The 26,401-nt window shown below is 40.0% G+C and overlaps 1 protein-coding gene across 1 annotated transcript in view; it reads right to left on the bottom strand.

Moving 5' to 3' along the window:
- MICAL2 (microtubule associated monooxygenase, calponin and LIM domain containing 2) overlaps nt 1–26,401 on the bottom strand; it is a 184,250-nt gene that overhangs the window by 4,634 nt on the left and 153,215 nt on the right. The window contains exons 30-34 of the mRNA XM_067540845.1: nt 19,748–19,842; nt 15,685–15,777; nt 13,115–13,208; nt 4,867–4,966; nt 2,467–2,540 (exon numbers count right to left, since the gene is read on the bottom strand). Of these exons, the coding sequence (XP_067396946.1) occupies nt 2,467–2,540; nt 4,867–4,966; nt 13,115–13,208; nt 15,685–15,777; nt 19,748–19,842 (456 nt within the window). The remainder of the gene's footprint in view (nt 1–2,466; nt 2,541–4,866; nt 4,967–13,114; nt 13,209–15,684; nt 15,778–19,747; nt 19,843–26,401) is intronic.

Below are 26,401 nucleotides of genomic sequence, written 5' to 3'. Positions count from 1 at the left end.
TGCTGCAGTTCTGTACGAAGGGGAACAGTGAGGGCAGGCTAGGGGTGAAGCCATTCTATGACCATGTAAGACCACTGACCTAAACTTCCCCATGGGATAGTTGTTTAATCGGGTTTAGTTGCTGGTGGGCCCCCAGTTCTTGTGCAAAGCTCATTTCTTGTGTGTGCAGAAATGAATGGAAGATTATGCAAATCAGTTCTGTTTAAAGGTGCGCTATCATAGAGGTGCAAAACAGAGCCTGTGGAAATAAATACACATCTATGTTTTATACCTTAAGCTGAGATACAGAATAGACCAGAATTGCATTTAGAAACATTAATCGAGGTGAAGAAGGTGGAATTACCTCCATTATTTTATAGATGGGGAAACTAATACAGAGGTCCAGATTTTCCAGACCAGCTACAAGCTGTGTTCAGTACAGGATGGGGAGAGTCAAATGTGGCTTTGAGCCTTCCTTTTGGTCTGCCCATAGTATTACACAAAATAGCCAGAAGGGATTACTATTTTACACAACTTGACAGTGATCCACTAAAGGTGTGGCAGATGCAGAACTGCTATGGTCTGTAGTAATTTTGTGAATATTGTATGTGACCTAGTCAGTGAAGTAAAGTTACTGCATAGCTAGGTTGGGTTATTATAGTCTTTCCTGTATGAATGTATTGGTCTAGCTTAATAAGGAGCTGTTGGGAAAACAAACAGGAAAGCAACACAATGGATCTAGGTAAGTAATCTCCCAGCAAACACTTGGAGGGCAATTACCAAACTATGGCAGCCTGAAGTTACATAGCTGTTTTGCTAGGGCTGGGAGCTTAGAGATCAAAAGGACACTACACAGTCAAAAAGTACTCCCAGGAGAGGAAGGTGGATCATTTGTCAGGAGCTGTCTAAGAGGACAGAGTGATGATCTCTGGAGGGAGTTGAAAGAAGTTGGGCCTATGCGTTTTAGGCACCTAGTTTTAGGTGCTTTTGAAAATCCCACTAGGTGTATAAATACCTTTCAAAATCTGGCCCTAGGTAGATAGGCCTGAGCATAGACTGGTTTATTGTTTTAATATCTGTTTTGTGTTAAATGTTTTCATTCTAAATAAATAATACTTTGTGTTAAGAAGGCTGTTTGGTCAAAATATTAACCACTACTTCCAGTGGGAACAGAACTGCAGGCATGGAACATAAATTAGGCCTGTTGAGTTAATCATCGTTAGCACCTGGAGATGTCAGGCCCTGTCTGAGAGTGGGAGAATCAAGAAATCCCAGCCCATGAGAGAGGTAACAGCCCAAGGCCTGAGATCTGAGGGGGGATGAACTGTCATTCTGGCAACTGAAGATTGGCCATGCCCAGGAGTTTACCAGCCATGCCCACTTTCCCCTCACTACACCATATACTGGAATTGAGACAGAGTGATGGAACCGTAAGAAGCTGCTATAACAACTGAAATTCTTCACTGGCCAGCTAAATTGGATAGCAAGCTGTTTTGTGCCAGCAGATCAATGGCCTTTATTGACCACATAAACTGGACCAGAAACTAAGTGACTTGACTAAGACCACAGGGAGAGTCAGTGTTGGAGCTATGCTTAGTCTCTTGCTCTCAATTCTGTGTTTACCCACCAGACAACACTGCCTTTCATTAATGAACAGGTGGCCAGAGAAGCCAACTCACTCTGCAGGCAGTTGCTGGGAAGAGGCTTGTTCCTAATATTATCAGAAGACAGATAGAAATAGTGTTTCTGTGTTTAATGAAAGTTGGCATTAGCCTCAACAACCTTAAGTCTCCCAAACCAGGGGAGGGTATCCATAGTCCTTGAATTAAGAGGCTGGCTCTGCCAGACACCCTCAAAATTTAGTTAAAACAGTTGATTAAAACAATTCCAAAAACTATGATGCATGAGGCTGATCAGGGTACTGTATACTGAACTGCAAAATTCTATATTGTTCTTCAATTAAAAAAAAAAAGTTACATTCTCATGAAATGCACCAGTGCTTAGAAGAGAAGTCAGAAGTTGTTCCAAAATAATAGGCACGAACATTTATTCATAATGTTTCATATAGTGTAATTTTTTATTTTAAGGGTAATGAATAACTTCCTGGAGGGAATACTCTAACTAGATATAATGAAGTAAAACTATTATGTTGCTGAGCCAAAGTAGGGCTTGTTAAATAAAATTCTTGGAAGCACACGCACACCCCCCAAATATTTCATGCAGGCCTTCAATTGCTTTCCTTGCTAGCATTGGTTTTAGGCATCAGATTTTAATATATTTTAAAGTTGTTGGGTTTTTACTTTATCCTACGGTTTATTAAAAAAAAAAAATCCCTTATATCTGTGAAGGAGATAGACAGACAGACAGCCTGAACTGGGACCCCAAATCTCTTAAAACAACATAGCAGTTTCAAACCACTTAACACTATTGTAAATTGGGACAATTGCTGCAGACCAAAAGATATAATTAACTTCCCAGCTTATTTACCATCAATGGCCATTTTCTCTCTCAGTTTCTGTTCCAATCTTCTTTGGTGATCCTCCAGTTCTAGTTCTTGGGCTCTAGATACAAAAATAAGAGTGGCAAAGAATCAGCTGACATAGATTTCCTAAGGATTTTACAGAAAGGTAACAGTCAAGCTTCAGCAGACATGTTAAAAAGGTTGATATTCTGGCCTACGTCTCTGGCCTTTTTAATAAGATAATAATTATTTTATGCTCATTTCATAGTCAATGCTGCTGTCCTTTTATTATGTTGCTGCTTCTTAGAACTCCGATGGATAAAGGTAACGGTATATACACATTAGGAATGGCATGCTTTCTCTAAAAATAGAGAGATGCAGCAGGAGTATGCTATTATTGTTAAACTAAAATAAGAAAAAATTGTAAGATCATTTCCTTTTCTTATTACAATCACCACTATAATGGGCAAATGTGCCATTGTTGTTCCTGTTACGACTGTCAAGAAAATGAAGTAATAGTGCTAGTGTTCAGTACATTGAGATATTTATGATAATGTTATTATAGACAGAGATTCTAGTCATTGAGTATACTGTGTATATCCTGCATCTCCAGTATCTGCTCCATATAGTCAGTCAGGTTGATCCAAAAGCCTTCACTCTTCCTACGTTTCTGACATTATAAACTGGACACCAGCATTATACCACAAGCTTCATTTCCCTCATTCACTTGGGGCATTTGAGTTTGGTGAAATTATATGTAATTATTCTTTGTTAAGATATCTAAGCAACTGATCCTAGGAGAAACTGAATACTTCTGCAAATTGAGGGCAGCTCCTCCTAGGAGAATGCCCCTAAGGGTGAGGAATTAACACACACAAATAAAGTTAGATAACATCATTTTGATGTCTTGAATTGATTGATCCAGTCAACTTTGTTTTTTTTAAAATGCCCTTTTAAACAATATAACAAGAAGCACGGTTACCGCAAGAACAAAGAACAATCCAAGAAATAAACAATTATACAGAGCTTTACATTATAAAGAGGAGGGTTAAGGTAGGAACCTTGGGATCAGGGTCTAGTGGTTAGAGGTTTCCCAACACAATAGTATGTGATAAATGCCAACCATCTACCTGCTCCGAGCACAGGACCCAGAGATTAGGAGATGCCATCTAGACCTATAGTCTTCTCACCCCCAGAGTCCAAGCAGTAGGGGTAGGAAGCAGCTGGGAGTCATTTGACTCTGACTTGACAGGCTTATATGGTACAAACATTTGTGGGAGCAAAGATTGCACATTTTTAGGACAGTGCACAAAGTATTGATGTGTCTGTATTCAATATCCATAATCATACTGATGGATCCATATTCACCCCTGATACTGACACCCCTCACTCTGCCTCTGAATTCTACTCCAACGTAGAGCAGAGTGAATAATTGAATTTTCGGTTAGGTGGCTGAATCAAAATATCTGGGAGGAAAAAAATTAATTTCAGATCAACCCAAAGTGGAAATGGTTTTTGGTTTTCTTGCCAAAATGAAAAACTGAAAACATTTCATTTTGGGTCTAATGAAGCATTTTATTCAGCCAAAACAATATTTCCCAGTTGCTTTGGGTTTTTTGGGTTTTTTTGTTTGTTTTTTTAAATATTTCAATTTTTTAAAACTTTTTTATTTATTAAATCTAGCTAAAACTTTCAAACAAACCATCATTTTTAAATGAAAAGTCAAAACATTTCATTTTGAAAATGCTGAAATGAAAATGGTTCAGCTTTTTCAGAATTTCTTTTTTCCTCCAGTGGAAACTATTTGCCAAATTTGACCAAAATTCAGAATAGTTTCATTTGACCTGAAACTGCATTTTTTTGGAGAGTAAACTACTCATCCAAACCTTTTTGCCCAAATCTAGTCCCAAATCTTTCCCAAATGAATTTAATCTTTCCTATCATTTCCTCATGTTGTCCGGGAAAAGCTGATATATACTGTAGGTTAGAAATCTTCCCCACTCCGCACCCATTTGCTGCCTTAGCCAATTTGTCTTCCACAGGTTTAAATGCCTGGGGGGGCGGTCATTAGGCCTGCATTACATGAGAACAGTGCATCCACAAATAATAGTACTTGTAATAGCCCTATAGGCTCAAAACCACTGTACCAATGGGGAGTTCAACTGCAAATCTGTGTTTGGAATAGATTGTAGCTTTGGGTGCATTTATTCTAACATACTTCCAACTCCTGACAACAGTAAGGTAAGAAGGAGAAGCGTAGACTCTCTCTGTCTGCTAATGGTGATATGCTATGCAAGACACAAAGTGGCAATTTAGCTCAATAATGAGAGCTGCATGTATCAAGAGTTGCCTGGGACCTAAAATGAATACATTTCCCCACCCCCCACATCTTTACTACTTATGGCAAACTGTGTGTTCTTACTTACATGATCAAGAGCTCAGACTCATAACGCATTAATTTATTCTTCTCCAGGACCAGCTCAAACCATTCGTGTAACAGCTGTGTTTCATCCTGTGTGCCTGAATCTGTTTGAGATATAAAAAATAAATGTGTTATATTGGGTTTCCCTCTCCATGATCAAACTGCTTTGAAGCCACTTTAAATGATCCTTGTTTGTAAGGCTAGATGTGTTCCATGTAAAACCTTTGTGATGTGATATTTATGTCAGTAATTCTCAAGAGTACCAGATATATAATACACCTGTTTATATTTTGGTGAATAGTTTATTGTACTCAAGGATATGCTGGATTTTAGGCTGCAATAAATACAAGAAAAGAATCCTGCTTCCATCTTGAAAGTTAGCAGGGGTTGAGGTTTTTTTGTATTTCAAATATTTGTCTAATAATTTTTTTAATGGTTGATATTAATTGCTCCTAATTCTGGCACGGATAATCTATTTTTTATGTTATCACATAGCTCCAGCACCTGATTTATCTATTTATCCCCCATCAGCAGGATCAGACTTAAGGGTGGGCAACGCTGGCATCTGACAACTGGTCTCTCCTCGCAGTGGGCACCTCACTCTTAAAGTCCCTAGCAAAAGGGCCCCCAGCTTATTTGCCAACTTACCTTTGTCTTTAAATCTGCTAAATAAATATTTGATTGACTGGAAAAGCTGCACTACATGATAATCCATGATTATGATTATTTATTATTATTATTCATAATGTAGTAGTGTCTGGAGTCCAGGATGCCATTATGCTAGGTGCTGTGCAGTCACATAACGAAGAGATGGTTCCTGCCCCAAAGAACTCACAATCTGGGTGTAAGATTATAGACAACTAGTGGATACAACTGTTCCAGATGGAATAGATTCCCCAAAATGAAAGCATTCCTTCATTGAGTGCCTGTACTGCCCCATAAGAAGAGATGGCAATGAAAAACTGGCCTTTTCAAGCTCTCATTCAGGGTATATTGTTTTAAGACCTGACACTAGATCAAATAGCCCATCATCACAGAAATGTAGGGCTGAAAAGGACTCGAGAGGTCATCTAGTCCAGCCCCCTGTGCTGAGATAGGATTAAGCACACCTAGACCATCCCTGACAGGTATTTGTCTAACCTGTTCTTAAAATCCTCAAATGGCAGGGATTCCACATCCCCCTATTCCTGTGCTTACCTATCCTTATAGTTTAAAAGCTTTTCCTAATATCTAACCTCAATCTCCCTTGTTGCAGATTAAACCAAATTGCTCCTTGTCCTACCTTCAGTGGACTTGGAGAACATTTCCCTCCTTATAGCAGCTTTAATTGTCGTCTTTATAGTGGCTTTAATATATTTAATATTTAATATATATGTAATATACTTTAATATTTAATATACTTGAAGATTGTTTTCAAATTCCCCTCTCAATTGCCTTTCTCAAGACCAAACATGCCCTGTTTTTTTAATCTTTCCTCATAGGTCAGGTTTTCTAAACCTTTTATTATTTTTGTTGCTCACCTCTGGATTCCAATTTGTCCACATCTTTCTTAAAATGTGGCACCCAGAACTGGACACAGCACTCCAGCTAAGGCTTCACCAGTGCTGAGTAGATCAGGACAATTATCTCCTATGTTTTACATATGACACGCTTGTTAACACACTCCAGAATGATAGCAGCTTTTTTCTCAACTGCATCACATTAGTGACTCGTATTCAGTTTGTGATCGACTGTCACCCCCCAGATCCTTTTCAGCAGTATTACTGCCTAGCCAGTTATTCTCCATTTTGTAGTTGTTCATTTGATATTTTCTTCCTAAGTGTAGTACTTGTACTTGTCCTTATTAAATTGCATCTTGTTGATTTCAGACAAATTCTCCAATTTATCAAGATAATTTTGAATTCTAATCTTGTCCTCCAAAGTGTTCGCAATCCCTCCCAATTTGGTGTCATGTGCAAATTTTATTAGTATACTTTCCACTCAATTATCTAAGTAATTAATGAAAATATTAAATAGTACCAGACCCAGGACAGACTGTCATAGGACCCAACTAGATACATCCTCCCAGTTTGTCAGCAAACCACTGATAACTATGCTACTCATCATCATCTAATATTTTCAATGCTCTGTTAGAATTAGGTCCTTCTCACATCAGTAGGATCCCACAGGTCATGAATACATATTGCTACATTTTCAAAAGAGGGTGCAATGCACTGAGGAAGCTCCCTACGTGTATGAATCTAAATTGGATGCTTGTGTACCCAGCTACCCCTTGGTGTATGTTGTTGGCACCTTTGAAAATCTGGCCGTACAATTAACGCACTCATCCCTTAAACTGATTCCTTGGTATTTTACCAGCCATTTCCCCCCATCCAGGCCTGCCAAAAAAATCTCTAGGCCAAAGAGGCGCTCAAAAAAGCTGAGCCCCCTTGATCTAGAGAGATCTTTTTCCCTTCCTAGCTTGTTCTTCTGCCCAATTTTCCAGTTTCTTCTTCGCTAAACCAAAGAACCCTCATAGTTATCCTGCCTAAGATAACTTTTTTTGAGGAGGGAGGCTACTTTTAGATGTTAAATATTTAAGGACCGCTAGCTCCCACTGTTAGTAACTGCAGTAGTACTGAGGAAGCTGGAAATATGCCTCCAAAACCTCTGTCATGTCCATACTGCAATGCACTTCTCTCTCAGCTCTTAGAGAGAAACATGAAAATAATAGGTAGGATGTAGATGTCAATTTACTCCAGGATTGTCCCAACTTTAAGGGATAATTCCAATGTCCAGCCAGTTCCACCAGTGCTAGGGTTCTGTCCACATTTTCATAGAATCCCAGGACATCTGATCTCTCTACAGTTGCCTGGCAACTGTCCACATGGTGATATAATTATCCTCCAGAGCAGTGCCTTCATCAGTCATGAGGCAGCAACGCCTCCTCTCCTGCAGTACCCTATGCATTTCAGCTTTCTCTCAGCTCTTCATCTAGGAGCAAGATGTGACCACCCACCTCAGGCTGAATTGCTCAGAGGCACAAAGACTTGAGCTGTCCAGAAGTTCAGGAGTTCCCAACCCAGAGCATGGTAGTTGGATTCTCAGTCTGCTGTGAGGGCCATATGAGAAAATTAGAACTGAAAAGGGTTAGGGGACAGAAAATGGGGTGTACTTAGGGGAGAAGAAATGCAGCTGTGCCTTCCAAAAACTCTTTTAGGTCAGGTCACTACCTTCTGTTTGCTAATGTAACACATGCTAACACAGGGTGGGGCTTTTTGTCCCCTTCCAGTGGCTGGACTGTTACTGCCTCGAAGCTAATGGACAAACAGTTAGGGATGCATGTTTTTAGTCCAGAAATCCCTGAGTCAGTCCCCACAATTGACAACCTGTCTCGGGGTATCATTACACTAGGTTAGAAACAGAGGCAAGAAGTAGAAAACAAACTGAGGAAAGGAACAAGTGTAGACAACCTAGAAGCAGAAAGAAAGAGGTAGCACACCTGATACACCAGGAGCAGCAGCACAAGAGATAATGGCACTGACTCCTGGTTTTTCAGTTTGAAAATACGACAACACTACATTTGTGTACTTATACAAATCTGTCAACTTGGTTAGGCAATATCATTCCTGAAAGCCAAAACTGTCTAACTGGAGTAGCGAGGTATGGGTATATGGGTCTAGAACTGTGTGGAGAAAGGTAATTCACTTTCCTGGAGGATTTGCTATTTTGAAATCTGGATTCATTCCAGTTTGGAATGGAGCCAAAAAATTCAAAATTCTCCACAAAAGGGATTAGAGTCTTGGTTCTGGAGCAGTCTGCCGGCTGGACCGTCCTGGTGTCATGGACTGCGGCAGCCCTGGGTTCCCCGACTCTGAGGCAATCTGACAGGCATGATGCTGAGGAGTTGAGCAGGGAAGCTGGCACGAAACTAGGCACAGTTCCAGTTCAACCATTCCTGGGTTCCATCAGAACTGTCAAAATCAATAGAGTTTGATAAATTAGCAAATTCAGACAAAAAATGTTTTGATGGATTTTTTCCAACCAGCTCTAATGGGGCTTGTTTAAATGCCCATATGTAGTAGGGTTTTTTTAAATACATTTAAGCAGGGACTCAGACAGAATTTGGACCAGACAACACTCTTACCCTAACCAGTTCTTGTAATCAAAGTTGTATTAGAGCATTTATCTTACTGCTAACAAGGGAACCTGTTTTCACAGTTGTGCATATGTACTGCACACGTGCAAAGACTCTGTTCTTCCTCCTGTTCCTCCATCTCCTTCCCAATTTTTGCTTGTTTTGGAAAAATATTGCTTTTTAAATATTAATATACTTACACTATGAATTTTTCCCTCTACTAAAAGAATTGAGTTGTATTTTGACTGAAGTAAGCAAACAGCAATGCGGTTTGCCAAAATGCCTCTTATTCTAGCAAAAACACCTACTACAGCTTTAATAATATTAGCATTTTGTTTTTTTCTATCCTACACTAGAGTGCCCTCTAGTGTTCTGAAAACGGTATTGCATTTACTCACAGAACTACTCTGTTGATTTATCATTAATAATAATAATGCCAATAATAACTTAATTTATATGGTTTACATCTTCCCGGTGCAATATAACAAACTAAGTAACTCTCACAACACCCAAATGAAATAGGGAATTCTTTAGGGTCAACTGGACTCCAGTTCCCATGTTTGTTTACTGAGCCATGTTGCCTTTTGCTAACTGATTTTGCAAAAAGGTGGCTTTTTCTTTATTCAAATCCCTTTCATTTGAGGCACCATTAGACATTAAGGTGTACTTTTATTTTATTACATTAACAACTTTAAGATGGCATATTTAAAAGCAACATTTACTAACTATGGCTCAAACTCTCAACTTCCTGCCCCACAGTCATGTTACCTTATCTTTCTGCAGACAAAAGGTTTGAGAATAAGCAGGCTCTTCCTTCAACTTCTTCCACTTGTTCTTTTTGGAAAAAGGTCTAAAACTCACACTCCTGTCCACACGCACTTTCAAAGGATCTAATATTTCTGACTCTACTTACAGTTTTAAATACTTGCCTTTTCCAAAAGGCAGTGTTAACAAACCCTGGGTACATTATCTATAAAAACAAAAGCCTACAGACAGCTATTCACTGATGTACTGGAATATGGAGAGACTAATGATGCTTCCTCAGCACAGATTTTTTTTCTTTACTAGCAACCTTCACAACTTGTTTAATCAACTGTTGAGTTAGACAAATTTCAATTTTAAATTTGTGGTTCAAAACCTATATTACTGAATTTTGTTATAGGCAAAAAATCCTATAAACCCACACAAACATCACTGGAAAACAAAACAGCAGTACATTAATGATTTATTATTTGGTATTTATCACAGAATAAAGCAAATAAGGGGGAAAACCACCAAAGATTATTCATAGGATTGATTATTTCTAATTTTTCTTTAAATGCATGAATTGTCACTACAATTACAAGATCATCAAAGCCTGATTTTGTTCATCTGTCTTCATGGCAGCTTGTTTCACACCCACGCATGTTCTCTTCTAATCCAGTTCAGTAGCTAATGAATAACTCCCATTAACAAAAGAGCCTTTCATTTCATGCTCACATAATTATTAGAGGAGAGTTGCGTAAATGTCACTGTAGACTAGTGTTTGCAGGCCTGTCTCTAAATTTGGTTATTCACAACCTTTGCAGCTCAATATTATTGCTTAACTGTGATCATTTTCTAATTACCTTAATAATACCTATTAAATCACTTGAGCTACATAAGCACAGGCCTACTTAAATACAACTTAACCTAATAAGCACCGGTCATTCATTAAACAATAATGCACATTTTTAAAAGGATGAACGGAATATTATCTGACTGAATCCTGCACTACTACACAAATGTTATTACAAGAAACAAAGCATTAGCATTTTGATGTCTAGTTTGAAGAATTTCAGGCTGAAATTTTGCACAATAGGAGTTATTCAAACACAATAACCCCCACTCCTTTTCCTATCTGCCTGCATCTATAGCTGGCCACCCACATGAAAACAATCAACAGGGAGGGAAAAAAATAGTGCTCTAATCTTAATGAAGGGAATTAAATTACTAAGGATGAAAAGGGAATGAGGAGCATCAATCTCTTAACAGATGGGCTTTCTTTAGAAAATGTGATTGTCAAAACAATGGGAACAAGAGGTGGCTCTAGGCCATCCATCCTAGCATTCTGCATTTATCCCTATTTCCCTATAGCTAGAAGAGTTTTGTTCCTCCATATTTTCAGAAGTTTAGAGAAGAGCATAGCTTTGTTCAGTATAGCTCATTTCTATAACTAAGGGTACGTCTAGGGTACAGGCAGTACAGCAGCTCAGCAATGGCACTGTAGCTGTGCCACTCTAGCACCATAGCGTAGACACTTCCTACATTGGCAGGAGGGTTTTTCATCGATGTAGCTAATCCACCTCTCCAAGAGGCAGTAGCGAGGTTGACGGAATCAGCTGCATCTACAGAGGGGGGCAGGTTACCCAACTAAGCCATATCGGGGGCAAAATTTTTCACAGCCTGCATGACGTAACTAGTGTGACCTAGTTAAGTGTAGACCAGGCCTACCACTAACAACCCTTGGGGGATTCTCCTTTTTAAAAGGCAATAAGATGGATGCCATCTTATAAATCATCGTTTTTTTAAGTTAATGGATTAATTGATGTTAGCTTTTTAACTAAAAATTGAAATAGATTAGTTCTATCAGTTATATGGCATTTGTTTTGAAAACCAGTGGGGTAAATGCTAAAGACCTTACAGTTTTTATTTGGGCAAACATCTACTGGAGTCAATTTTTTATTTAATTGTTTATGTGTTACAATGATGGATGCTATAGGAAAATCTTACAACTCAGAGAGAGAATAAAAACCTGAAGTAGGAACTCAATATTGGGCCTTGCATGATTTTGCAATACAATACTAAAAAAGTATCTGGAGACTCTACCATACTGTGCAGCTAAGCATAAAGACAACATTTTCCAAGTGTTGGATGTTGCATCAACAACATAACTACTCCCTGGCACAAAAATCACACTAGTGATTTAGCAGTTTTGATATGTAACAAGGAAGAATATAAAAAGCAGATTTGCAATATGACTGCTGACTTTCCTACAATCCTTTACATCTAAAATAGCTGGCAAACCTCCTCAGAAGGTAGATTGCACCAAGGCAGCCATTTACATTCGTATTTTATTAAAAAAACAAACAACAAACTTAAGGCTAGATTGCACCTGTGAAGTTCATTCCTTAGAAAAGGGTGTCACTGAGCTGTGCTGACCACAGGAGGAGCTATTAGAAGAGCTATGTCTCAGAGAGGCACTGTCCACTTGTTCTCCCTGTTCTGTGGGGAAGTTGTGTCACCCTTTTCTCAGGTGTAGCTTGCTTCCCCCCTTGCACCTAGCCCGTTCTGCCGGGTGTTATACTAGGGAGCACTATGGCTCTATTAACGCTCCACCCCTCCATTCCGCTGTCTACTTTTCCCTCCTGCTCCTTGCTGTCCAACGGTTCATGTGGCAGAAGGAAAAGACATCAGTCAGGCATGGTCAGGGAGATCAGACTAAATGATCTAATGGTTGCTTCTGGTCTTCAAAATCTATGAGCCTACGCAGCTCCTGCCTCACCCTTCTGCGCATGAACTGTAATGTGAATAGTCTTTATGTAGACATGTAGGGGAGACCGCAAACTCTCTAACTCCCTGCCACAGCTGGGTTAGGGCTAATTAAAACCTAACCTTTCATTGGAGCAGTGCAAAGTCCCAATTATCTCCTGTCCATAAGAAAAAAAAAACATTTCATAGTTCAGGTCTCTCTCACTATGCACTGCCCTTTTACATAGCTTGTTTGTGTTATTTCCATGGTTCAGTCACTGACTGCAATCATATTATTGACATTTCACACTCGGAGAGAAGCTGTTAAGGACCTTGTTACTAAGCATAGGTTGCTGGCTTGGTAACTGAGTTACTGGACCTAGAAACATCACTGATTCTGTAGAGAAGATGAAATCAGAACAATAGGAGAGAAATAGATTCACCTTCAAGTTCTAATAGTCACAAATTCACAGCACCTGATAACATCTAAAGCTGCTTGGCAAATGGAAGAGAAATTGGTGACTTTTTCTCTCTCATTTATTGTTTCAGTAGAAATTTTCCACCACCTATACTTTTAAGACAGTTGTAACACCTGCTCTGCTTTTAAAGAGGCACTGAGTAATCACAAATTTCCTGCCCCATTTACCTGATTCTCCACGCAGTTCCCTCTCTAGTTTAACACCATTTATCTCTAGATCCCTCTGTCTTTCCTCCACTTCTTCCAGTTGGCGCTGTATAGCCTGAAAAATTATAAAGATAAAAATATAGCTTAAAAACACAGAGAAAAAGGATGCTGCAGTGGTTAGGGCACTAACATGGGATTTGGGAGGCCTACATTCAAGTCTCTGCACTATTAAAGTTTTCCAGTGTGACCTTGGGCAAGTCTTTTAGGGCCAAATTTTGGAGATATATCTATATATATTTAGGTGCCTAGCGGGATTTCCAAAAACACTTCTGAAAAATTCCACTCAGTGTCTATCTGCGTCTTTATGTGCCTAAATACCATTACAAATCTGTCCCTTAGTCTTGCTGTGCCTCAGTTCCCCATCTGTAAAATTGGGATAACAGCAGCTTCCTATCTCACAGGGCTGTGGTGAAGATAAATTACATTAAAAATTGTGAGGCACTCAGACACTCCCATTATAGTAATGGGAGCCATATTGGTACCTAAAATAGCTTAAAAGTTCTCTCTGCTGTTCTGAATAGAGTGGGTTAGTTCAGATTTTTTTTTCCTTATCATATATCCTTCTGACATGAAAAAGAAAAGGGTCTATAGCACCATAATTCCCATTAATTGGCACTGCACAGGTAACCCTCATACAAACTGAGCGAACATACTCTCTAAAAATGTGTATATGCTAGGGCAACTATTCTCAAAAGTGTCCATTGATTTTGGGTGCCCAACCTGAGACACCGTTAAAGGGTGAGATTTTCAAAGGGTCGATGACCAGTATTTTCTTAAATCCAGGCCCTGTGAAGGCATCCAAAGCTGGGCATCCAAAACAACGGAGCACCTTTTGAAAATGTTGGCCCTGGAGTTTATTACCGTGCAGCCATAAAATAAGAGTAGAAGCTTACAATGTGTTTTCTTCCCCCTAGGGATTTTATTTACTTGTTTAGTTTCATTTTTGCTATTGATAATCTAAATATCTCAGCTAAAAACTATTTCAGTTTGACAAAAAAAATATATTAAGTATATGTAGATTTTTTTTCTTTTGTAGATGCTTCTATTTTGTCATTCATTTCTCAGTAATTAATCTAATATTCTTGAAAATATGAAGAAAAATGTAATAGGTTCAAGTGCAAAATATCTATTCATTTAAAGTACAATAAATCAGCAGAGACCCATTTAAAAATTCCAGAGATTTTAGTTTCATTTCTCATTATATAGTGTATATATATTTATATTAATATAATATTACAAGGGAGGCCAAACTGTGGCTTGTGACCGGCATGTGGCTCTTTTACAGTTGAAGTGCGGCTCGCAGAGCCCTCTATGCTCCCCCCCGCCCCATTCTCTGCTTACCAGACTGAGGTGGGGACCTCCGCGCTTCTGCCCTGCAGCAGGGTTGTGGAGCTAGAGGATTCTACCCACCCCTCTAATATTATTTAATATGTGTATACACACATTAATTATATATACATACATTTACTCTTTGTATTATTGTAACACCTAGACACCTGACCTGAAACCGCCTCCATTGTGCTAGGCGCTGTACAAACACATAGTGAGAGATGGCCCCTACCTCAAAGAAAGGCAAAATCAACCTTAGATGGTCCATGTAAAATTGTAGGGCCAGATTTTCAAAAAAAAAAAAAAATTCAGCACCCAGCAGATGCCATTGAGAACTTCATTTAGGAGCCAAAACAGGATCTGAGCACTTTTGAAAACCTAGCCTACAATACCTGAACAGTGCAAATTCAGACAGAGCATGCAATTCATATATACATGTTTAAGGGAGTTAACTCTGGCTTGTGATTTTGGCACATTAGAATCAGACACGCATAGAGAAGTGTGCTCACAAAACATTGCATGAAAGATACTTTCAATAGGAGGGTTCAAGGGCACAACTGTATGAGGCACTATGGGCAGAATCTAGAGTTCCTTCGGCTTTGTCAGGGGACAAGAGCTTTTACAGAGTGCCATCTCACTGCACAATTAACAAAGGAAGAATTATTATTCCCATTGTACAGGTGGGGGAACTGAGGCACTGATAAAAATCACTTGTTTTTACTAATCCTTTCTAGTGTATAGGGGGTAATATCCTTTTTTTTGTTTGTTTGTCCTTTCTAAATGAACAGCTTACTTGCAGGTCCTTATTGTTTCAATTTCACTGGGCCTTTGCAGCCATTCTCTATGCCACTGTATTCCTGAATTAGATGCTCAGCCTCATCAATTGTTATGTCTTTTGCTTTTTTATATGACCATAAAAATAGTATGAAGACGCTACATAGGCACAGTAAGATTCCAGATAAATCATCTTTACTAACTATAGATAAACATGCAAGGCTAGCTGCAAACATCCTGCTGTTCTGACTGCTTTCTGAGAGCTTCTGCAACATAAAACACAGTAAGCATCACTGGAGAGCTCACAAATTATTTAAAGGGATAAATACCCTATTACTAACATTACACCCCTGTCCCTCATCACCCTCCTTCCTCCCCCACCCACAAAATATACTTAGTATGACACCAGTTCAGTTTTACTTTGTCACCTGTGCTTTATGGAGTCTTTTCAGCTCCTCTTGTTTAACCAGTTGCTTTGTTTCCTTTTCTAGTTTTCTCCTCCGTTTAAGGGTCCTTTTTGCCTACAAGAGTAAGGGGAGAGAAGAAGGTAATCAATACCCTGTACTTAGTCACCTTAGACTTTCATAGAGTTTTGCCTGCTACAAATGTTAAGTAGTTTTTGATTCACTCAGCTAGGTTTACTCTAAGCCATTAAGACATTATCAGTAAGCCCCTCACAGCATGCCTAGTTAAGCATTAGCTATTTCTGTCAATGAAGGGAAAATTGAATCAATAGAGCTACACAGCTACACATCTATGACCACACATCCCACAGGAGCTTCTGTGGGCATCAGGGTTACCAGAGAACAGATCAAGTACCAGTTTCCTATGGAAAACATGACTTATTACTGCATTCACCAATCACTAAATACTCAGTTCCTTTGTGAGAGTAATAATTTCGTTTGCTACAATTTTATATTATATGGAAAAATATGCTTTCCAGAAATGATTGGACTTGATCTCTAGCTGATGTAAGTTGGGTGGCTCTATTGAAGTCCATGGAGCTATGCCCATGGAGGATTTGGCCCACTGTTTATTAATCAACTCTGATGCAACTATGAAGTCAGTCATATTATACAACAGCAGTTCATTCTGGGTAGCTTGTAACTTAACAAGATTGATGTCGTTTGAAGCAGTGCAACAATCATGTAAGCATCTGAAACCAAATGTTTGTCTTCTCCAAAATTAGTTTAATTATTGCCATTAAAGAGCATTCTTTTCTTTCCTTCCCTCCTCCCCCTTCCCTGAGAGATCTATAACTTGCAAAATTAAGGGTGTTAGTACATTGCAAAGGAAGCATTTTTATGGGCAAAAATCACTGACCACTGCAATATCCTCCAAGAAATACAAGAGAGCAACTGTTAAAGGGTTCACATAGGGAGTGGCACGGACTGTTTAATCTTGTTCCTCACTTAAACTGTCTGACAATGTTTCAAGAGCAGTCATGGATTTCCCTACTCAAGGAAAGACAGGAAATAAAAGAAAAAGAAAATAGTAGTCTAGAAGCCTGTTCTCTCAGAATGCTAGATTTCAGTTTCTCTTCAGTTTTGTCAGTGGAGAATGGCAACATCTGTAAGATGGCAGGCAAAACTGGTAGGTAAACCTCTACGGGGAGCCAGCTGAGATAAATCAATACATTTAATAGTGGAATGTGACTCAAAATGGGGCAAGCAATGCCAAGTCTGAGTCACCACTACTGGTTTGTGCTCTAGTTTGTCATTTACACTGTGTTCAACCTGACATTTTGTTAGTGCTATTCTTTGCTCATTACCGTATGTCCATTTGTGCCTGCCAGCTGTTTGAATTCTTGCAACTCATCCCTGTTCAGTTCCCTCTTGTATTTGTTTTCTTTGTTCTTTTTCACCTATGTGTTTTCTGTATTTTATTTAATCCATCATTATTTTTTTCTATTTCCGTTTCTTTTTCTGGTTCCTCTTCCTCCTCACACTTTCTGTGTTTTTGTTTTTTAAAAGGCTTTGAATTTTATTCTTTGAAGCTTCTGGTGTTTGAGTTTAACATGATCCGTATCTCAACCACTTACTCCTTTTTCTTTTACAAACAACTGGTGTCTTCAACACAGAATATCCAGGGGAAAGTGGAAACGTTGTTATAGCCCATAATTGGTAAGAAATTACATAATATTGTTGGCAGCTTCAAACATCAAAGTGATGTGGAAGCATTTGCTACCTCTCCATTCCACTTAGGTGAGCCAGTGCATGCTGGATGAACATGTGGGAGAGCCTCTGCCTCCCTGGAAATGTCTCTTGGACTCTCTGCTTGAGATATGTTTGTTGGGGAATCGTAGGGAGGAGCAGAGGGAGGAGCAGCAGTTAAAAGACAAATGTAGCACAAGAACTGAAGAATGGGATCATCCTTTCCACTTCTTAAGACCTTCCCTCTAAGCCCAAACTTTGCAAAGATAAAATTAATATTTCTTGCACATCTGTTGATGAGTTTGGGAAGAGAAGATTGGGATCAAATGGAACAGATCAGTTTACCCTTCATTGCATTGGTTTGCGGTCCTTCCAAAATATTAATTTGCCCCTTTGAAAAATACACTAGTGGGTTTGAAGCCTTGCTTCCTCAATGCACCTTTGCCCTTTTTGACACAGAGGACATACCCAGGCAGGTATATTACCTCAGTGTCTGACCACCTGCTCAATATTTCACCAACGGGAGGTCGTCTGTGGTTGCTGCCAAAAGCTAAGAACTAGCTGATCATCATGGTTCTTTTGAAATGTTTGTATAGGAAATAGTTTAAGAGAGATGCAAAACATACAACACTAGGTTGCAAAACTGTGGAAGTGAGACACGTCACCTGAGGCGAGGCAGGGTCTCAGGGCTAACTCAGTCAATCCTGAGAACACTGGACCAAGTGAAGACTTGAGCATTTACAAAGACAAATGGATCCTCAGGAGAGCTCTCTGAAGAGGGGGCTCCCTGGGCTAAGAGACAGCAGCCTGTAACTGTGTAAGAGCAGAAGAAATGGCAACAAATTGTTATCCACTGCAGTGGAAAAACTCTGCCAGTCAGTGGGTCTCATGAAAGGTAGATCCCAGATTTCTGAACTGGGCAAGTGCTGCAAGGACTAACCATTAGGTGAGAAATAGCTTATTACACAGCAAAGTAACTTATGGGTAAGTATAGGCTATAGATTGCATTTTAGGTTTTTCTTTCACTTGTAACCTTATGTTTCCAAACTGTTACACCTGCTGTCATTTGAATTTGTATCTCAAGCTCTTTTAAATAAACTTCAGTTTGGGTTTACTATAGACAAGTCTAAGTGCCTTGTGCCAAGGAGAGGGTTGAATTGAGGTGCAACCAGTGAACTGGGCTGCATTGCTTCCACAGAGGCAGCAAAGAGGTGTACATGGCGGGTGTCCAGAGGACAGGGAACTGGGCACTCGAGTGTAACAAAGTGAGGTGTGTAAATTGCTAGCCTGCAGGAGGAGAAAGCTCAACTCGTGGAGCCTGGAGTAGAGTGCCTGTGTTGCCAGCAGCTAGTGGCTGGGGCGTGTTCCCCCTGGTTGGCAGAGACAGGGCTCCCTCCTGCTGTGAACAGGTGGTTGGGATTCACTCTAGACATCTCAGGTAAGCTTGAAAAGTGTCACACCCTTGCATTTCAAAATTTTGTGATTCCTGTGGGAATATGTGATTGAATTTTGGGCCCTTCAGGTTTTGGTCATTCCAAGCCTGATTTAGCCTAAGTTCATCCTCTTGATTGCAGCATGCTAGCAACATTAACTTGTCTAATTAAAAAACACCACCACTCCCCCCAGCAAATCAAAATGCCACCTCGAAAGCCAAGCAACCTCTCTAGTTAGGCCATCTACTCATGCCACTTACTGATGCAACTCCACTTTTAGAGAAAGAGCAAACAAGTCTCTGATGAGCCATTCAGCCTACAGAATCTCTTTCTCGTCAAACAACAGATGAAGATCAAGACCACATTGGTATTTTAGCTCCTTATTTCCTATTAGATACAGAAACACAGCAGGAACTGTGAGATGCCAGTACACAGTAGGCATTTTGGGGGTATAATTTCTTGATGGGACGACGTGGCTCATTTAATAGTTTTGATTAGAATAAATATAACATTTTCCATGTAGTGCTTTTTAAATGAAGTGGTGTTTCCCCAAGGGAAATCTGCATCTGTTCGTTTTAATTTTTCCAATGATTTGTTTTTTGGGCTACATATTAAAACCACTTAAGAAAGGCAGCTTCAAAGTGGTCTCTGCTAAGCATATCTGTTTTTCAAATTAAGTCCTTTTCTGTCAAAAGTTCTTATAATCTGGTGGATTCTGAGAGGTACAAGAAATTCTGGTGCCTGTCTTTGGGAAAGAGACCTGATGTTCAATCCATTCTAAATTACAGCAGTAGGGTTATAGGTCAATGACACCCAAAACTGTTATATTTTAAAATCAAAATCATAAAAATCTTAAGTATAATACAAGAGTGAAAACTTCTTTTTATTTCTAAGTTAAAGGTTACCTTGAGTGCTAATGAAGGCTTGTGCTCCAATTCACCATCAGAGGAAGAACACCACCACTCACTCACTTGTGTTTTGACAGGTAGTTGTTCAGAGCCTAAAATGCAGGAACAAAGTGAAGCAGAAAGTATTCTCCCTTGAGACATATGGACATTCATCCTAACCATTTGGGTTGTGCACCTGCCCTGAGCTTTACTAGGCAGCACCTAAAGGCAATTTGGAAATTTGGCTGATCATATTAATTACATTTTTGGCCACTGTCCAAGGCCTGTTATTTGGAATTCTTGTTTAAACATACCAGGTATTGCAGAATCAATTAATTCTTTAAACACAATTTATGTAGCATGATGCTTAAAATGCATTCAGAAATGAAATCTGTTATTAAAAGGCATATCTGAAGTTAGCCATGTTACTTAAATGATTGTATAAGGCTCACCATGCAGTGTAATTGAATGCAAAAGGTCTGAGCCAGCTCTTAAACAAATTACCCTTATGTGGCTTCTAGCATCTGGCACCCATTTTTACTACATGACATCTGCTCAGTGTAAAATAGCTGGCGTCAGAATGTCTGGTCATATAAAAAAATCACAAATGTAATCAGAAGCAAATGGACTAAGAGAACAAGGTTTTATCACAGTCTCCTGCAACATAAATATTTCATTAATTATGTCTAAACAAATGTCACTTTTATTTTTCTGTCTTACGAATATTATCACATCATTTAACTGTTGATTAAAATGCCATAATAATTCAGGAAAATCCATACCTCACAATAATATGCTCCAGGAGGGAAATTCAAAATATATTATTGGAATAAACATGTATTCAGGGATGCAAATTAATCTATATTTAACTACAACAATTTTATCATGCCCATTTCACCTGTCTTGTTCTAGCTGGCTATAAACATTTGAATTTGTACGTCTCAATTTATTTCTCTGATTCATATCTTCATTCGCCTTGTTTAAGAAAATAAAATGCTCCAGGAACATCTGCCTCTGTACTTCAACCTGCTGCAGGGTTAATGATTAACATCTGGACTGGACTGCATCTTGAGAGTACACACAATTTAAAGTGATCAATGATTTTCTTGGTTTAGCGTGTTCCAGGTAACTGTTGATTTGCTATAACCCAGAATGTGAATGCAAGTTTTATTTGGAATATGATCATTCCACTCACTGTAAGTTTCCCTTCCTTTTCTCATTTGTTTCTGTCTCAAAATAGACTTTAAAATTGGATTCACTGAAACATGTTCATTTCAGAAAAGTAACTAAATGGTAGCAAGCAAAAGAGAGGGCTAAATTCTGCTCTCACTCAGTTACATCAGTGTTAATCATGGAATAACAATGTGGACTTCGCCCCAAACCACTGATCTCAATGACGTTACAAGCTTGCAAAAGCGTAACTGAGAGCAGAATTGGTTTCAGTGATTCTTTTTGTGGTAGAGGACCTCCTAAGATTTCCAGGAGCTACACCGGTCAAGGACAACAGTTATTCATAAAAAAGGGGAGCTGTCTAGACTCAAGAAGTCAGTTTACAATCAGCGTTCTGAAAGACAGGACCACATCCCCCAGTTTGCCTGAGCAATACTCTATGTATGGGAGCAATGTGGAGCTTTCCACTCTCCAACCCATCTTTAGAGCAGCTAGAGGACAGGATACAAGTCAGAGTGGCTCTAAATTGCACCTGCTGGAATAGGCTTTAGGGGTTATTCAGCTGATCATGATTGCCAGAGTACAGAAAGGTCGCCACAACACCTTGGCATGTCCTGAACACTGTAAGGCCAGCAGTGGATGAGGTAGAGTCAGTTTCGCTAGCGGTATGTTATCCAGGGAAATTCTCTAAGACAGCCTTTACTCTGCCAGAATGGGCAAAAGGGAATGATTTAGGGGCTGGGATCAGGTGCACAGTCACATTTCTTTTGATGGCTAAACTCATCCAAATATCTTTCACTTGATTTTGTTTTTCTCTATTCTTTACCATCAAATATATCTAGTAACTATCTTCTGATCATACAGTCAATGAAATAAAATTCCATAATATGCACATTTTTTAACTTTACAAGACTCCCTGGTGGGGTTGGCAACACAATTCATCAATTACATGCTCCCTTTCTTCTTCTTTCTTCAGTGGGAATAAATTACTGTTTTCCTCTGTCCTCCTCCCCAAGTTACGTCAATAATTAAAAAGTGTTACAAGGTCTAGAGGATAAGCAGCCTTCTGTGATACAAGAGCACCTGCCACCTCTTCTCAAGGGACTCCAACTCTATGCCTTTTTGGAACAGAGGCAGAGTCATTCCCTTCCCTAAGGGTTTAGGACGAGGGCCATCACAAGAGGATGAAGAAGCCAGTGTCCTGATATAAAATGGATTAATAAAATAGTCCAAACAGTGTCTGTTACCTTATGTATTCTGGAATGTCAGGCATTTGTCTCTTACTCTGCTTGGAAAACCAATTTAGATTGTCTATGGAAAGTCCAGCCTTTCAAGGGAAATTGTACAAGCATTGTTAGGAGACACCAGGCAACTAATTGATAACTAGTGATGCCCTTCATGGACAACTTCTTGATCAGTGCTTCTGAAGGCAGAAATGTATTAAGGCCAAATAAAAGCACTCAATCCCAATTAATCGTGATAAATGTGTTTGATATGTCATCCTGTGCACCATGAAAAATACTGAACATTTCTATAGCATTTTTTTGCCAACAGATCTTGAGGCACTTTTGGTTTTTATGAGTATCCCCATTTTACAAATGGAGAAATGGAGGCATGTAGATTGACTTGCCCAAGTGTGAGAGAGTAGACAAACCTCACACTGGAGAGCAATGGGTTAAGGATCAGCTCTGGGCCCAAGCGGCCCCACTCAGACACACCTGCAAAGTCTGCACAAGCTGTAAGCACAAAAAAGGAACAGAGTAGTTCAGAGGCAGGCAGCAGAAGGGAACAAAGGATTGCTTTGAGGGGAAAGTACTGCCCAGGAACTCATTGCCTGAGACCTGACAACACAGACCTATCCAAACCCACCAAGTAGAGGTACACATTGAGTGTGTGTGGGTCAGAGCCTTGATTGGAATGATTTAGTCCAGAGCTAAAGGAGAATGGGGTAGGAAGTGGTCCAGCTTAGCACTCCATGGTGTTGGGTGCAGCTGCCCACAACTGGGCCCTGGATCAGACTGTTGGAAAGGTAGGCCCAGTCTCCCCTACCTACTCCAAGAGGACATTACGACACCAGGAGTCCACAAGGCTGGAAAAGGCTTTGACTGTTCAAGGGCTGAGCCTTCCCCCAAAAAATCCCTCTGATAAAGGGGAGGAAAGGAAACCTTTGGGATGGGGACACTGAACGACCAGACTGTACTTTCAATGACTAGACGCCCCGCCAATCACCGCCTAACTAGTAGGTAGCACTGTTGGTGGTTGTGCATCTTCTACACCAAGGCACATAGCAAATGAACAACAGAATTGGGATTAGAATTCAGATATTTGGCCTGCGCCCTATGCACTGGAACATTTGCCTCCATGGGATGCAGTAGAACAGCATCCTCCTTTTAAAGGATAAAGTACAGAGGCAGTCATTCAAAGCTCTGCTAAACTAATTTTCTTTGCTCATTTCCTTTATGAGAGGATGGATGTAACTTTTTAATCATTCATCCGATGAAAAATGCAACTTTAAGAGAAATAGCTCAAGCATCATATTAAAAAACAACTTCACTACGTCAGAAGAATTTGATCCTCATGTTGAACTTGAGAAAATGCCTTCTATCAATAGGATATTCTCTGTATAAGGGAACAGGTTTTCTGAAGTGTAACATCTCAGTTTTGCCCTGACTTCAGCAGGACTCCATGTGATGTAAAAGGTGGGCAATATTTGTCCTTCAGGCTGTCAACTGTGGTAATTTGGAGAAAGAATTCTATCCAAATTTCACAACTTCTGGCAATAAGTTCTTTCACTCATCTGGCCATTGATGCGTGATCCGTAAGAGTTTACGACCCTGTCTATATTATTATTTAAGCCATCCAAATTAGTACAAACAAAAAGAGTGGATAACTGTAAATAGAGTCTGTAACCCATGATATTATTTGCAAGGCAATAAAGCTCTTTGAAATAATAACTGCTTAATTCCTAAAGAGCTAGACTCTTCTCTTTCTCTCAGCAGGACAGAGAACTACATTCCTTAAATACTCCAGTCACTCTCTTCTTTCTTCAATTAACTGTTGTGCTATACCATGGGCTCTCCGTTGCTAACAAACCAAGATTTGCAATGGTCATGACCAGTCAGTCAGTCATGTTGGCAATTAATGATTTTGTAGGGAACAAAACAGAAATTTCTCGCATCTTTATTAACACTCCCTCAATTTTCTCCTTACAACAATCTTCAGGGAACTTGATTGGGAGACCTTGCCAGCATACCTGATTTACAATTGCCAAATCCAAGAGATTTAGTAGCTGTTTGTGTGTTGTCTGAATTTGACAATATCACAAAAGATGCTTTAGAATACGATATTGTGAAAAAAAATCAGTTTTAATGCTGGAGACTCAATATCCCAATGCAGCAACAACTGCAATAACAGCAGGTACAAGATAAACTACACAGAGATGATAACTTCTTCACTGGCCAGTTCCCTACACATCGGTAATCCTATAGGTGAGATTTTCAACAGCACTCAGCACTGACCAACTCGGTTTCCACTGAAGTCAATGGGAGAGTCAAAGCAGAGTGGTTTTGAAAATCCCATCCATAACATCTAGGTATAGGGACCTAGATAAGGAAATAAGGAAAGTTGGCATATGCTCAACTTCAAAACATGGTGGGATGGGGTTGGATCAAAAATGTGGGAGGGAAACACTACATACAAATTACACTGCATGTGGTTGCTCATCTCAATCTCTTAAGGGTGTTCAGTTATCATAGTAATGACAGCAGTATAAATAGACAGAGAGAGCAGAGACTAACAATATTTTATAAAAGGAGTGCCATATCAATACATTAGCTTTCTGAATGAGTGTCTGCCACTGCATATTTTAAAAGGCTGCTGGAGCTAATCAGGGCCACTTCCTCTCAGTGCTTCAGTACTGCAAGAAAGAGAGAAACATACATAGTCCATCACCTAGTATATGTGCCACAGAGTGCTAAATCAACAAAACCACTCAGGGCCTGGAACTGAGTAGTAGGTGATAGAAAGGAAGGACGTTCCTGTGCTAACCTGTGACTTGGCTATTCAGATCCAAATCCCTGCTCTACCATAGGCTTCCTGCATGACCTTGGGCAAGTCATTTGGTCTCTATGCTTTAATTCCCCCTCTGTAAAAAATGTAGGTAATAGCATTGCCCTATCCCAGAGAGGCATTGTGAAGATAAATACATTAGACCGTGAGGTGCTCAGATACTAACTGACTGAGGCCACATAAATATCTCAAATGGGAAGGGATAAAATCCTGATAATCTAACACAAACCAGTGAGTGAGGTAAGTAACACCCCCTGTTTGCTTGTCAAGTGAATTGTTACATTCTGTCTAGTGATGAGCCATATAAATCAAATCTGTCAGACCTTCCCCCTTCTAAAGTCCTAAACTTATTGTCTGCCAATTAGGGCTGGCCTACACTAGAGAGTTTTGTCGACAGAACAGTGGAGGTGTACACACTGAAATGCTCCTCCCACCGATGTAACTCCTTTGCTACGCCGACATAATAAAACCACCTCAACGAGAGGTGTAGGGCTTATGTTGGTGTAGAGAGGGCAATGCAGTGTCAGTGAAGACACTGGAATTTTTATATCGGCTGGTCATTCTTGTCAATTTCAAGGCTCCAGCAGACCCCCACTTCAGTCTGGGAGAGGAGCAGCGCCGGGCAGCTGGATCCCGGCTCCGGGCTGGGAGCAGGGTGAGAAGCCCCTGGCAGCCTGACCCCACTCTAAGTTGCCCTGGATGGCTTTGCCTGGCTCCCACCAGGGAGCAGAGAGTTGGGGGGCAGGGAGCCTGTGGGGCAGCTGGGCTCCCAGCAGAGAACTGTCCGGTCTCTCAGCTCTCCTTGCTGTCCCTCTCAGGTCGGTGGAAGTACTCCTAGTGAAGACACACACAACCCACCCAAAGAGGGCAGTGTGGACATGTCCCACTGGGTGGCTGTAAGTTGATCTAATATAGTGTAGACAAGGCTTCAGTTACTTGAGAACCATTATGCACAGTATCGCTCATTGGAGATTTTTCTACTACTGTTGTTGGAGTGCCAAAAGTTTCAGTCCTGTACTGTAATAACAATTCTCTGCTAGTCTAAGGGCAGGTCCACACTACCACTTAAGTCGATCTAACTTATGTGAAAAAGACACTTCCCTGAGTGACACAAGTTACAGTGACCTAACCACTGGTCACTATGATGCTATGTCGGCAGGAGATGCTCTCCTGTCAACACAGCTTCTGCCTCTCGCGGAGGTGGAGTAATTATGCTGATGGTGAGCACTCTCCTGTCAGCATAGAGTGTCTTCACCAGCAACACAGCAGCACCAATGTAGCGCTTCTAGTCTAGACCTGTCTTAAGTGACTAATGGCTATTCTAAGCAATTCCTCTCACTCTTCCCACTCTGAACCTAACACTAACGTATCCCCCAGTTCTTCATGGCTACCGAGAAGTGAATACTGAGTCCCAAGAATGCACTGGCATAGAGT

Source organism: Emydura macquarii, unplaced genomic scaffold, assembly GCF_026122565.2.
Source record: "Emydura macquarii macquarii isolate MOO-44397 ecotype Brisbane River unplaced genomic scaffold, CSIRO-AGI_Emac_v2 contig_587, whole genome shotgun sequence".
Taxonomy (NCBI): domain Eukaryota; kingdom Metazoa; phylum Chordata; order Testudines; family Chelidae; genus Emydura; species Emydura macquarii.
The sequence above is the reverse complement of the archived record's forward strand: the minus strand, read 5'-3'. Positions and strand labels throughout refer to the sequence as shown.